This window comes from Drosophila navojoa, chromosome 3, assembly GCF_054131105.1.
Source record: "Drosophila navojoa isolate 15081-1374.11 chromosome 3, UAZ_NAV_1.0, whole genome shotgun sequence".
NCBI lineage: Eukaryota > Metazoa > Arthropoda > Insecta > Diptera > Drosophilidae > Drosophila > Drosophila navojoa.
The window spans coordinates 27,242,018-27,257,347 of record NC_142891.1 but is presented as its reverse complement, the minus strand read 5'-3'; the positions used below and the strand labels follow the sequence as shown (position 1 = coordinate 27,257,347).

Here is a 15,330-nt window from a genome sequence, read left to right as displayed (position 1 = left end):
GGTTTAAACGACTCAGTTTGTCGCTCTGGTCAAGAATATATGTATATACTTTATGTTACACACATTTAATTTTGTCCACTTTCAAGTTTAAGTTAAGTTTGATAATTAACGATATCGATAGTGATGACAAAGAAAATTTTTAAAGAATATGTAAGATATTTTCTCAAAGGACTGTTGATAGAAGGCTTACAAGTCATTCACCCTCTGTTATAGAATTCCCATTTCGGAACTTAATTGTGAGGCCCATATGATGAGTTACTGAATATGTTTATTGCTTTCGCTCTATAGTCATATTTAATTGCTATTCCCATTTGAAATTAATTGGCTTAATTGATTTTATTTTAGCACTAGCATTTCACAGGGGATGCAATCACCAGGGAATACATTGTGAAAGAGCTGATATATGTATACATAGATAAATAATATCTATAAAAATATAAAGCCGGTTCAATTCCCTGGGCTACCTTTTAGACAATTGCAAAACAGACAGAGAAAAGGTCAGGGGTCTTTTACAAGTCAATAATAATGTGCGATTGGCTCATCATAGAAACGGGAATCTCAGTCACCACTAATTATCACTATTAAAAAGCTAATTACAAAATGAAATCTATCATAATATTCGAACATACATATGTGTGCTTCCTCCTTTCAGATTAGTCGCATTCCTATGTAGTCCGAGAGTTCGTTAATTGCAATACAATGGCAAATTATATATGTATATTGTCGTAAGTCACATCTATGATACAAAACATTGATCGATCTGTTTAATAACTCTACCTATTCTGCTTTCTAGTATTTGCCTAGTTTTTGCAGCCTTAACGCAATTTATCGTTGCGGACACATCAACGTTAGAACGAATTAAGGTAAGTTTGTTTGTTACCCTTTTATTTAGGTAGGGACGGTTTTGATAATAATTAATATCACTGACAAAGGGCGTGGTAACCAAACCTCGAAGCAAAATCAGGATAACAAACCGATTTCTGCCTGCCTATCTATTTTATTTAATGCGACCATCTAGTATGAAAAAGGATAGACGATTGCATTTAAATGTATATAGATAAATATTATTATTATTATTTGTATAATTTTTTAAATGTCTGAGTGTCCCACTTTTTACGTAATTTTGATTCAAGGTTGATAAAAGAAATATAGCTAATTTAGTTAGTTCTGGCACATTCTCACATTTCTTCCAGTGCAGTCGCTGCATTCAATAAATCATAAAACAATCATAGACCATTATAAATGAGATCTACCTAAGGTGCCAGGTATCCACTATTCGAGCATGCTCGAGTAGTTAACTTCCACTTGCATATACCTGTAGTATACGCTATTGTGCAAGCTATTCTATGAATCAATACCCATACCATACCATATATTACAGAAACATCAAGAATGGCTAAATCGGCATAAACTCAGAGCGGAAAAAGTCAAGTATACGAAATGGAAATCATCTTTTGAGCCAGCTAAACTGTGGCGCATAAACAAAGAACCTTCAAATCAGAATTCAAGCATCAACGAGGTATTCACGGAAAACGAAACCAGCTCTATCAATAGCAATGTGATTGGGGATGCCAACATCGACGTGTTGCCCACCATCTTAACCCAAACGCCTCACCTAAGCAGCCTCGACTCTCATGAAGTATTAAATAAAACTAAATCAACTGAAATATCGAAAATATGGACGACTGTAGCGCCTACTTTGGCAACAAAATCCTTGATAGCCGACGAACCCGACGTTTTGACAACGGCACTGACACTGCCAAAATTGAAAGATGTTCCTTCAACAGCCTCAACTACCACGACTACGACCTCCAGAAAACCCAAGCCCAAGCTTAGACCCTTTCCTCGCTGGACCAATTGGAATCCATGGAGCGAGTGCTCGCGCAGCTGTGGAGGCGGCGTTATGTACCAGACTCGCAAGTGCATTGATCGGTAAGTGTTTCACATATATTTGCAGATATATCAGATCAAATTACTGATCACAATTTGAAATTAGACTGTACCTTGGTCTCCCTCCGTTGGCAGAACTAAAACTTGAAACAAATGATCGATGAATTTATTAGATGATTATGATTCGATTAAAGTTATTATGCTTTAGTATTTATTAAACTTTAGTATTTATTTAAAGATAGAGTAATGAATTAAGTAAAACCTGCATTACATACGAAATGTAAAAATTGGAAATCTTTTCCGTTTTCTATTCAGTTTCTTTGAGCACAGAACAATTAAATTAGGTCGCCAGAAGTTGAGCTTAAAATTAACATTTTTCGCTCATTGTACGTTTATTCATAGTGTTTTTTATCATTGCGGTTTTGCTTAAAAAGTTTATAGAATAAATTAGTTTGTATTCAAATGAAAATTAATATCTTCACAGTGTTTGTTCAAGCATGAATTTTTTTTTACAAATGTTATTACTATATATATTGTTTTTTAGTTAATAAATTAATCAAGGTTTGTATCTCTTCTTCTTCTGCGATTGTATATATTTTTGGATATTGGATTTATTCTTTTCATTATATTAATTTCAATTTGTAATAGCTTTACAGTTATACGAGTACTATTTTCAGTGTATTATCACCACCCATGATTCTTTTCGCTTTTATTATTTTTGATGAATGTTTTTATTGACAATTTCTCTAGGTGTATATTGTTATTAGAATCATTCGAGCAACTCATTTTTAATGTTATCGAGTGTATATCATTTTCGGTGCAGCACGAAGAGATTCGTTCTTTGATTAGCAATTCAAATTTTATGGCGTCTTTATTAATGCTCGATCAAAATGACCTCTAATAGCTGAACATAAGGTAAATCGGATAATTAAAAGATATTTCGGAGGCCTGTCACGTGCCAGAGATTGTGCTATCCAGATCTGCGTGCGATTTGAAACGTTCTCCAAAGACAATGATGTTATTATGTAACCAATTACAATATTGCACTTGTCTACATAGGCATGTATATATCTACATATACCTATACCTATTTAGAGGTACATATGTTTATATACAGACATAGGTATGTAAAGAGATATGTGTATGTATAAACGTCGACTTTTGCTTGTAAATGGAAGTACTTGAAGCTACTTCCAGGTTGAAGTGAAGTATTACTTCGGAGAGTAATCGTCTGTTGATTCTTAGTCATCCCTTTTGAACCAAAAACTGGTTTCTAGCTAAAGCTTTGGGGATTTTTTGTGGTTCAGCTTTGTATGCGTCTAGCGTCATTTTGGCTGAAAAGTAATTCATGCTAATTGTTTTGTCAACATTTAAGAGATATATATATGCCGAATATGGTGTGAGTCGTTGCATAGACACTGGTGATATTACTCTATTGTCGTATATTTTTGCATATATTGCAAATATCTGAAATCGATTTTATTTTCTTTTGCTTTCATTTATTATTCTTTCTTTGTTTAATATTCCGTGCGGAGTGCCGGCACTTTGAGTGCTGTCCAGGGTATCTTGTGGTTGGGCAGAGCTGCTTTGCGCTTTAGTTTCGGTTGTATTTTTCCATCTCATGTACATAAATAATCAATTTTGTGTTGTTTTTTCTTTTCGATTTTTATTTAGCCAAGTCTTAAATAGTTAATTATTGACTTAACTAATCCACTTTGTGAGCAAACATTAATTCCGTTCGACGTGGCTCGTAAATTCAAGAAATTCAAACTAAAAATAAAAATTAAAATAAAAGAAAAACAAGAGAATCGTATCACGGAAACCTGTATATGGTATACATTTTTTTTTTAGATATATAGAAATTGTATATATTTGCCGTTATTTAAAATATGTCTTCGCTGTTCCCTTGATCGGGGGAATCACTGAATATTTAAACAATGGCCTAATACATATTCTTGAATATCATATTTAGAATCTATGCCTGATATCAGCGGGTATTCCAACTCAGCTGAGTATCTATGATAATGCCCAACATGCATTTGAATATCTGATGTACATTTCACTACAGGGTATCTGCCAGTCATGCTATCTTGATCACGTCTCGGCTGTATGTCTCTCTCGATATCTTGGACTTGTTTTCAGCTAAAGAGAAATCCCAACAAGTTGAGAAAAGCAATAACAACAAGGCTCGAACTGAACAATGCCAGACTTTGTACGCTTGTTTTGATGACCGACTAAAAAAAAATAATAATAAAAAAAACCCCAACGCTGAGAACAGATTTTTGCTATAAATACGAGATGTGAGTTTTAAAAAGCCTGAGTTTCCGGCAATCAACGCATTGGAGCTGTTGTGCATTTAACACTTTTATATCAGAATGTCCAGACTACTGACCATTTGCCTTCTGTCTCTGGCACTCGCTGTGCAGGTAGGTCTAGCAGAATGAGAGCGCGACTGTCCACAGAGGTGTAATGCCGAGGCCTATTTCTAGTGTGTGCTGTCGGAGAATCCTGCCGAGGGCTTGAACATCCATATTCGCGGACAGCTGCAGCAATATGAGAAGTACCTCGCCAACGACGATGGCTCCCACAAGGAGGATCTGCAGAAGCTGATCGGCATCTACGAGACCGCCCTGAAGACCGAGGACTTCAACGCCAAGCAGGCTCTGGTGAACGAAGTGCCGTCGAAGTTCTCCGCAGAGTTCGGCCAATTCGTGCAATCGAAATTGCAGGAAGATCAGATCAATGAGGATATTTCGGGTGCCATCAGCTTCTACAAGTCGCTCTTGGCCAAGGGTGAGTTCAAGGCTGACATTGAGAAGGCTTTGGTCGAGCTCGAGAGCCTGCAGAAGCAAACCCAATTCGAGGCTAAGAGGGATGGTTTCCTGAACCTGGAGAAGGGCTTCAGTCCCGAATTTGTGAACTTCCTTAAGAGCGACGCTCTGCCCCAGATCAACAAGGATTTAAAGAGCGGCGTTGAGTTCTTCGAGAAGGTTTTGGCCGAGTCTGATGTGAAGTATGCCACCGAGATTAAGGGCCTGAAGGCTCAAGCTGAAGCAGCTCTGGCCGATTCCGTCCCCATCGACGATAAGCAGAAGACACTCTACGAAATCAGAAATCCTGCTAACGCTGATCTGATCGAATACCTCAAAGCGAAATTCGCTGAACTGAATTAAGAATTAAATTTCTCTCTCATCTTTAAAAAGCATTGAAATTTTGTAAGCTGGAGCTTAATTTTCATTTTAATTAAATAAAATTTAAAAAAAAAAAACAAAGCTTTTTATTAGTTTATTTTAATTATGTTAGGTAGTATTTCTGTTGGGCTTGGCCAATAGTTGCAAGACTTCTAGAAAAGTTCTTCATAACTGGTTTATAAATAATTCTTATTGCTTATAATTGAGTCAAGGCTATTCAAAAATCTGGAAGCCGAGATAATGAGATAATATTATCATAATCTTGTATATATATTATTGTTTTATACATATGCATTTTATTGTTTTATTTTATCTACTTTAAGCTGGTTGGTTTTCAGAATGTTGAACAAAAAAATCTTCAAATCTTAATTGCTTCTGATATTTTAGTTTTATGGATAATTAATATTATATATTTCAGTGTAGATTTTCTAATCAGAATAGAGTTTTTGATTGGGCGAAGTACTCCATTATGTAAGGAGAATATATTTATGTTTTAAAATGTGAATTTTATAAATAATAAAATAAATAAATAAATTCCCAGATCTTTGCTTTCATGTAAACCTAGTAACAGATGTACAGAAAGTTTTGTTAATTAATAACAATATATGTATGTACATACATTATATAATGTACTAAATGTTAGACAAATTATGTACATATAGATAAGCTCATTATTAAAAAAAAATTTTTTTTAAATAGTAAAATATAAATATGTAAGTTTTTGATTTTAAGCTTAGAAGCACGTTTGAGATGGAAGAAGAATAAAGTAAACAAAACTATTCAACAATAGTCTAGATTCATATTTGTATATTTTCATTTACACAGTATTCTGGGGTGGAATTGATGAATTATTAAATTAAATTAAATAACTGAATTAAATTAAATAACTGAACTGTGTCCCGTAGTTCTGCTTTGATCAATTCGATTTTTATTTGGTATGTGTTTTACTATATTTATGAATCCCACTATATATACCTTGTATACCGGTTACATAGTCTTACACAAAATCTGTATACCTTCCACATTCGCTTTTAAAGCGTAAACTGACACGCTTTAAAAGTGGACAAACCAAATAGTAGTGTAGACTGAGATTATAATAATGTCTTAATAGACGTTGCTGGGGACTTTAAAAGCTGCGCTATTAAAATAATTAATGTTTTATCTCACACTTTATATTTTTCAGAAATTCTACGACGAGTAGAGTATATATGAGTGATACTTGTGTAGGTCTCTCGAAACGCTATCAGTTATGCAATGACCTTCCCTGTCCCGCGGAATCAATGGATATTCGTGCATATCAATGTGCTGCATACAATAAAGTTGACTTTCAGGGTCGCCAATACAACTGGGAGCCCTACATCAAAGGTAGGGAATACACACTCACTTACAATACGTGTATACATGTAGGGAATCTGTCTGTAATTGAGTTTCGCTTTCTTTATCAGACGATGCCGAGTGCGAGCTGAACTGCAAGCCATTGGGCATGAAATACTTCGCGACACTCAATGATACGGTTATTGATGGCACCCCCTGCCAGAGGTCCGCTGAATATTATCGCTCCAATCGGTCCACTCCACTGGGTCGGGCAATATGTGTCGACGGCATTTGCAAGGTGAATGTTAATACCACTCGGTCGCATAATAAAATAACAATAACAATTATAACTGATTGCAGATAAAACACTCTATCAGCTCGCACAGTAGTTCCATTAATTAACAACTAGTCACAATTTATGCTCGTTCCATTAATCTCTTAGCTGTATTTCCAATTTATTAAGGCCATGTTAATGCAAATGAGTACACGACTCTGATTAGATATTCGTAGCAGTCTCAATTACAATGAATACCTGCTCTTCTTCATTATACGTATTACCCACGAATAGCTCAGCTTCTTGCTGGAGTGTACAAAGAAAAAGCGAGAGCTTATTTCTCTATGTGTGTCTCTGTGTGTATCACTCAGATACCAAGAGCTATCCATAAACAGCAAGCTGTCGGGTAGAGGCGGCTTTGTCATGCTCGTCCCCTTTCAATAAAAATATCACTGCATATGCCTGTCTGTAGAGATTTACGTGTGGAGAAGTTATCTGCCTTGGTTATATTCCTATGGGTGTGGCATATCAGATGTATATCTATATAAATGTAATATATTGCAATATGTGTATCAGATTCTTTATATCAAAGGCTGTACATACAATTGCATATATCAGGTTCTATATATTGGATACATCAGATTTTTTATATCAAACACTGTATGTTAGATTTTATAAATCACATTGTATATATCAGGTTGTATATATTGTCCTGCATGTGTAGGTAATATTGATTTGATTCAGACTTTAAATAGTTTTAAGGTTCTATATATCCATATACTGTATGCGTGGCTAATCAGATTCCATATATATGAATTTCAATATTATATGATATGAATGATTTTTGTCAAAAGAGCTATAAGCTTGGTTAAACAATCCACTTACTCTAATAGCTATAACTATATAATCATTTACACTAAACATCATGATCATAATAATCATTTCAATTTGAGTCTGGAATGGGCCAGCTATTTATTTCGCATTAAAAGCATCGTTTAATATTGAATATATTTAGTAATTAGCATTTGCCACACCCCCACGGGTTCTAGATCTAGGAACTCAATCAGATGTGATTTCACACTATCACAATAAAAGAATTTAACAAGCTAATTATAAATTGCATACACCGATATACTCTCCTCGCTGCGTGAGCGGGCAAAAAGCGTTTGTCGATTGTGGCTGTGGTGCACACACACTTCGAGTTATGAAAAACTCTTTAGAAATAAATGAATCGCCTTACCGAATATTTTAGTAAGCGGCGCGAATCGAAGCACGCAACACATGCGTATTCGTATCTATAAGAATCGCGCATCGTTTAATCGTTTAAGAACAATCAAAGGAAATCAAAAACCAGTTAAACAATTCAACTCAAAGAAAAAAATAAATAAATAAATAACAATCAAAAATTTATAAAAACCGATCTGAAATCTAATACAGTTCTAAACTAATTTGTAAATAATAATGTTATCCTAATTGAATAACCATGTCAGTTAAATTAGTTGACTTTAAGTGTTGTAAATACGCAAATAATAGAGAAAGCAATTCAAGCAAATATTAGATCAACTAATTTTTTATAAGGACATTTGTCGATTATTTTAAATATTTGTATACATATATACAAAATATAAATATATACATATATAAAAATTGATTTAGCAAGTTGCAAATTTTTCACAAATTAATATTTAGATTATTTCTTTAGTGTTTTCTAAATATGTTATTAATAAATAATAAAAAAATAAAATATAATAATAAATAAATAATAAAAAATCCATATATCATTAATTAAGAAACATTATTTTCTTTAATATATATATGTATATTTTGTTTTCCCAAACTTAATAAGGAAAGTGAATATTCTCAATATTTGTTCTAAAGTTTCCCATAGATGTTTTCACATTTCTTATAAATCAATTGTAAAGCTTGGTATAATTTTTAAAATTTATTGAAATAGTATATATTGAATTCTTAAGTGTCATTCAATCTCTTTTTTTTGAAGTTCATTCAGCTTTTGAGATATCTGTCAAAATCGCTAATTTATTACAATTTTACCGCAAAAACTCACAGAAATTAAATAAAAACTTATTTGTTTTGGCAATTTGTGCGAAACACTTGAGACTTACACTTGAATACATTGGACTGCCATAGCTATATGTACTATATGCATTTACGCAATGTTCTAATATACTTAAATGGTTTTCGAATTCTTTAATTAGATCCATTTGCCGCTTTCTCGAAAATTCAGCCTATTATTTAATTGAAATTCAAACCTACGTCAGAATTAGTTTTTTCTTAATTGTGGCCAGATCGAAAATAATATATTTAGATACATAAATATATATACATATATATTGCTTTTGTTTTCAAGCTTTATCTTATCTATATGGAACTTTTAGTTTTATAGCTATTGTAATGTCCTCTCTTTCTCTTCTCTTTTAGCTAAAACTATTTGAAAATACTTGTGTATATCTAATATTTGAAAAAAAAACATTTAAGTTTGAACTTGATAGGCACAAAATATATAAATTTTGCTAATATATATGTATATATTTCGACTTTCGTAATTTCTATATTAATTTAGATGTGCTTGAAAAGTAAGCTGCTGATGAATAGAAATTGAAGCGTGCTTCAGAATCGTGAACTAAAGATATGATGTGCTGCGTGATACCCTCCACTTATGCCTATTACGTAAAATGTTTAAAATATCTAGTTATATCTAGTTTAAAAAGTGTTGTATTAAAGATAGCAGCCGCTATACACTCGCAAGTGACTCGCACCCGAACTTTTTTTTTAATCTACTCAGTTCCAGTAATGACTTTTAACATTTTCAGTCAGGGGGATTCAAAAAGAGGAAAATTAATGGAAAATAGTTTATAACTAAATTTTCTCTTTAAATAGTCTTTAAACTTAGTCTGAGATTCGAACTTCGAGTCCATGTTACTTGATTCAAATGTTTTGGTGTGTGAGCAACCTCTATATACCCTATTTCTGTCCAATATTGGGTATCTCAAAAGCACTTTAGTCTTGCGCTGGTCAGGTCGTAAACAACCAAGCGAGTCTGTGGCCAAGTGAAATGTGGCCATCGTAAACTTGCAAAAGTGCGTCAAATGCGGCTGCCGCTGCTGTTGCTGCTGCTGCTGCTGCCTGTAGGCCATTAAAACAGAATTATCTTTTGCTTCGACACGGTGTTGTACTACACACTCGATGATAGTCGCCCGCGTGGCACTCACAGCGATCAGCAAATAGCCATCAGACATTTACGAGTTTATCACAACTTCAATATAAATGTTGGCATATATATTCAGATGTATCCACATATACATACATAAGTAGAGAGAGACACATACACACATACGTGTGCAGACACTCAAGAATTCGATATTGGTAATTCGCACTTGGAGCGGAAGTGAATATAAATTCCATTTGCACCTTCGCCCACAACAGAGCCATTTGCATATATTTATTTTCTACTCAATATTGTATTTTAAATGAATCGCCTTCGGCTGCTCTAGCTGAGAGGGTATATATGTACGTAGTAGAATTTATATAGCGGTCTGATTTATAGACCTACCCATTTCTCAATGTACCACTGTATTGTTGATTGTGTTTAATTTCATAAACTTTCTGAGCGGGTATATAATACATCTTTATAATACCAGAATTATCGTCGAACATATACTATGATCATTTAAGATAAATGTACATTTATATAATACCATAACAATACAAGAGTTTTCTGTATAACTCAATACATATTTTAATTTGCAATTAACTTTTATGGTTCTTCTGATGGAGTATACTTATTTGTATAAACAGCATAGTTTATATATGAGTGTACCTCCCAGAGTCTGAGAAAGCATTCCATTTTAAATGAACTTAAATGGTTTTTGTATTCTAATGGGTATATACATTTTGGTAGTCATTTTGTGACAACAGCGGAGTATAGATAGTATAAAGCATAGCATATACATAGTAAATATATATTAAGTAGTTGGAAATATATAGTCTGTAATACACCTATATATAGACAGATCTTCATTACGAGCCTGTGAGTAGTCTATCGTACATGATATTGTGATTCAATTAATAAATTGTATTTCTTTTTTCATCGGTTTTATCCAATTCGACAGTCTGCCTATAGCATTTATTGAATATATTGTAGAATTTATATTGAATAGTCTTTATAAATTCCGTGGCTATATTTTCGATTCGAGATGGTTTATATTTTTGTATATATCTAATATATGTATGTGTATGTTAATTAGTCTTGATTTGCCTTGCTAACATAGGGTATACACATGTACTAACCATTCTGCATTTTCTAGTCTATAACTCAGGGTTCGCCACATTATATAGCTGCTATTAGCAATTAGTTATCTAAATTATTCCCATCATCTGATATAAATGCCCATATATCTGCCGCACTTCAAAGTTAGCTGAATTCGAAATTTATAACTGAATTTATTTTACGCACATATAGTAAATACGTTTGTTTATTTAGTGCACTGACATCTAGTGTAAATCAAATAATTAAATCGCACGCATAAACAAAGAAAATATAGAACAGATCACCTTGCACACAATAATATATATAGAATACATATATATATATATATATATATATATATATATATATATATATTATTTAGTGTGCGATATGCCTTGGCTGTGGCACTTGGCGCTAACCTGGCTGGTGAGTCAATTTGGACATACATATGTCGAGAATTCCATTTCCCCCCACCTCCTCCTCTGACCCATTTGCGATCTTTGTAAACAAAGCAAAGCGCTTTGATTCGTTCAATTGAAATCAATTATACCATCTATATTTCTCTCTATATATATACATATCTCTCACATATATATACTCTCTTTTCTTTTCTTCATATTTTGTGTAATTACAGGCCGTTCTTGGCAACGGCTCCATAAAGGGCCTGTACGCTAATAGCGGTTCCGTCAGCTGCGGTGGCCTGCTTTGCCGTCCCGTCACTGGAATCTTTACACGCGATCCGTTGCCAGAGGACGCATACGTTCATGTGGCTACAATACCAGCGGGTGCCTCGAATATATCCATAACCGAACTGAAGAACAGCGCAAATTTACTTGGTGAGTTAAATACTATATTTATATATAGATTGATATACCCCGTGAATGCTGCGAAATCAATTATTATTTTATAGCATGATCGCTCCAAACATTAAAAATTTATTAAAATTAATATACACATACATCTAATGCTAAATGCCATATCCGTGCGCAATTTATAATCGAGTGCCAGATATACATGTACAGCCAGACATACTCCACACATAAGCGGACACAAAGAGTAATGACTCTATACACATATCTATAGCTTATTTTATATACGGAGATTATATGGCAATAATAATAATATGACAATGACTATATTGGCACGATATATGTATAATAATGATTTTGCAAATGCATTTATGAAGCAGTTATAGATGTAGACAGCCAAATTAACAATCAAACTAAATTTTGCAAAGACAATTATGAAAGTTCTAGTCGAGACTGCTCGACTACTATATCCCTGTAACCTCGGAGCAACTGATATATTATTATGATAGTGATGATAATTCTTTGTTTCTTCCTGCTTACACAAGAAATACACACATTCATAGACACACATACACACTCACGCATAAACATATGTACATGGGCTGTAGTGTGGGCTTACTATGGAAACTTAATTGTTTAATAACTTTTCTTGTTGATGTACTTCCTTCATGAATGCGTTTGTTTGCTAAAGCCCACGTCCCCAGTATTTGAAATACGCCTTTTACAGATTTATGGGTGAGGGTAAATTATATCAAAAATCGAAATTGTATAAAATGCATCTGAATATATGTTTAAAATTTGAAGAGTCTGGGCTTAAAGATGTAGCCGATATAATTAGATATATTTAAATGATACGTTTTTTATCGATAAAAAATGACAGGATGAGTTATCGATTTTTTGTAGATAAACTCGATATCCGCGCTGTATATATGGACATTCTAAAAAAAGTTCAAGTCTGTAGCTCTTATATCTTCTGAGATCGACGTGTTCAAACATACAGACAGACGGACGGACGGACGGACGCACAGACGGATGGGCTATATCGACTCACCGTCGCCCTGATCAAGAATATATATACTTTGTGGGGTCTGCCACACCTCCTTCTGCCTGTTACATACATTTACAAAACCAGTATACCCTGATTTCCCATTTCAGACGGGTTCAGGGCAAATTGTGTATGTCTAGAATAATTCCAACAATTTAATTCACATGTTCTTTGGCTTCATTTCAATTTCAATTTCATTTAAAGAGAAACGAAATTAACAATACTGAAACGAATGTAATATGAATTAAAGATAGATACATTTTAGATATCATAGCTTAAATATATAGTAAATGTTATATTTTCATAAATATACTATATGTATTTATATATATAAATATACATTATTGATTATTTCTCTCTTAGTTCTGCGTACAAGCGAGCAGAAGAGCATTTTCAATGGCGAGAACGAGATATCGGAGAGCGGATCATATGAGGCGGCGGGCGCATTTTTTGACTATCATCGCATCGATGGAGTGCAGCAGGGCGAGGGCGTGACCGAGTGGATCACATGCACGGGTCCCATTAGGGATCCTGTCGAGCTTCTAGTATGTCCTTCAAGAAGCCTAAGGGATATTTTTCTATAATTGACTCAATTCCACTCTGATATTCCCCATCAGGTTTACAGCAATATACTGAATCCTGGCATCAAGTACGAGTACCTGCTGCCCATCGTTTCGGACTCGGAGGAGAATGAGTTGTCGCTGGAAAGCAGCGATGGCTTCTTGAAAGCAGGGCCCGTCAGCGAGGATGGTAGTTCTGGCAGCAGTATCCGCACTGGCCGCAAGCGTAAGTTCAACTGGAAGGTGGTCGGCTTCAGCGCCTGCACCAAGTCCTGTGGCGGCGGCACCCAGTCGCCGGTAGTGCGCTGCGCCCGTGAGAACCCGGTGCGATACTACTCGCAGCGCCGTTGCAGTCACTCGGAGAGGCCAGTGCTCAACGAGAATCTGCTGCACTGCAACACACAGCCCTGTCCGGCCTACTGGCGGTTCGACGAGTGGGGCGAGTGCCGTTGCCAGCATGGGGAGGCGGTGCGCCGACGCGAACTGAGCTGCGTCCAGGAGCTGGCCTCGGGCATCGTGATACACGTGGACAAGGCCGCCTGCATGGAGGAGCAGCCGCCCAGCGAAAAGCAATGTGAATGCCCCAAGGCCCGACGTCGCAACTCCGCCCGCTATCGCATGCACCTCCATCCCGAGGGAGCCAATGGAACCCATCTCGTGCGTCATCGTGCCCCGAAAGTTGTCAGCGATGCGGTGTGGCTAATGTCCGAGTGGAATCAGTACTGTTCCTCGTCGTGCGGTCCGGGCATCCAATATCGCACCATCTTCTGCGATCGCTCCAAAACCAAGAGCGAACGGTGTGACCCCCGCGACATTCCGGAGAACCGCAGGCCCTGCCAGCAAGCGGCCTGCGAGCTGGGCGAGTGGTTCACCGGGCCCTGGTCGCCCTGTAGTGGCGATTGCTTCAATCTAACCCGCTCTCGAACGGTTCTGTGCATCAGGAATCAGCTCATCACGGACGACGAGGAGTGCAAGGCGGAGCTAAGGCCGCAGCCGCTCGAGAACTGCTCGCACGAAGAGATTGAATACTGTGCGCCTCGCTGGCACTACTCCGAATGGTCTGAGGTAAACGCAATAGGACTTCCAATTCAAGTTCCATTCGATTTTTAAACTCTTCCCTTTTCGTCGCAGTGCACCAAGAGCTGCGATGGCGGCACCCAGCGACGCACCATCAAGTGTCTGGAGTACGATGACAAGCAGAATGCTCTACGGGAGTCCGCAAGGTGCCGCTATGCATTGAGGGAACCCATCTATCGCAACTGCAATACACAGAAATGTGAAGGTATGTGATAATAAAATTGCAATTATATTATACATTCATGAACTGATCTATATATACATATTAATCTAGATCTGAATACCGAGCTGCTCCAAAACGATGAGGCATCGCCCTGCGTAGACAACTTTCCCAACTGCAAGTGGGCTGTGCAGGCCAAGCTGTGCAACTATGAATACTATAGGAACAATTGCTGCTTCTCCTGCACTCGTGCTTATTAAATCGAACACAATGTAGTTTTAATAGTTGCGAATGAATGGAAAATGAAGCAGAAAAACAGCAAGAACAAAAACAAGAAAATAACGAAAAACGTGATCTTAAAGCAATTTCTTACATATACATTCATAAATGATCATTAGTAGATACATATATGCATAACTATCAAAACTAGCCGCAAATCCTCAGTATGAATTCCAATCTGACATACGAGTGCATTTACATCTACTAACACATACCGCCTAAGTGCATAAATACGTAAACGAAACATAAACAAAGCAAGCATTTTACTAAACCTAACTCACACATGTAAGATCAATATTGACCTGAAGTTAATCAAGTGCCACACTTAAAGATATTATACGAAAATCTTCTAACTCCCATAAAGTGTCTTCAGTACTACGAATATTCGGCGAGGGCTGAACGAAAACACTGTCCAATATACACATATATTCATTCAAATAAATTAATTTTATTTCTTATATTAA

General features: G+C 35.8%; 2 protein-coding genes across 5 annotated transcripts in view; both read left to right on the top strand.

Moving 5' to 3' along the window:
• loh (thrombospondin type 1 domain containing lonely heart) overlaps nt 1-15,330 on the top strand; it is a 24,612-nt gene extending 9,282 nt beyond the window's left edge. For 3 of the 4 annotated variants that reach the window (XM_089256917.1, XM_030384168.2, XM_089256916.1), the window contains exons 2-11: nt 653-725; nt 794-863; nt 1,382-1,932; nt 6,265-6,446; nt 6,527-6,693; nt 11,571-11,772; nt 13,154-13,335; nt 13,408-14,415; nt 14,482-14,632; nt 14,702-15,330. In XM_089256917.1, coding sequence (XP_089113043.1) covers nt 700-725; nt 794-863; nt 1,382-1,932; nt 6,265-6,446; nt 6,527-6,693; nt 11,571-11,772; nt 13,154-13,335; nt 13,408-14,415; nt 14,482-14,632; nt 14,702-14,847 — 2,685 coding nt within the window. In that variant the 5' untranslated portion in view covers nt 653-699 and the 3' untranslated portion in view covers nt 14,848-15,330. Of the gene's footprint in view, nt 1-652; nt 726-793; nt 864-1,381; nt 1,933-6,264; nt 6,447-6,526; nt 6,694-7,809; nt 8,023-11,149; nt 11,250-11,300; nt 11,363-11,570; nt 11,773-13,153; nt 13,336-13,407; nt 14,416-14,481; nt 14,633-14,701 lie in introns of those variants that run through there. The other variant, XM_030384169.2, reaches the window with a different exon arrangement.
• LOC115562509 (uncharacterized) lies at nt 4,166-5,162 on the top strand. The gene is made up of 2 exons (XM_030384173.2): nt 4,166-4,316; nt 4,380-5,162. Exons 1-2 carry the CDS (start codon nt 4,266-4,268, stop codon nt 5,061-5,063), a joined length of 735 nt encoding a protein of 244 aa, XP_030240033.1. The 5' UTR covers nt 4,166-4,265; the 3' UTR covers nt 5,064-5,162.

What these genes read in the sequence shown, in the direction of transcription:
- LOC115562509 (XM_030384173.2), top strand. Translation starts at nt 4,266, where the DNA reads ATGTCCAGACTACTGACCATTTGCCTTCTGTCTCTGGCACTCGCTGTG. An exon ending in CTCTGGCACTCGCTGTGCAG is followed by an intron (nt 4,317 to 4,379) that starts GTAGGTCTAGCA and finishes GCCTATTTCTAG; the next exon opens with TGTGTGCTGTCGGAGAATCC.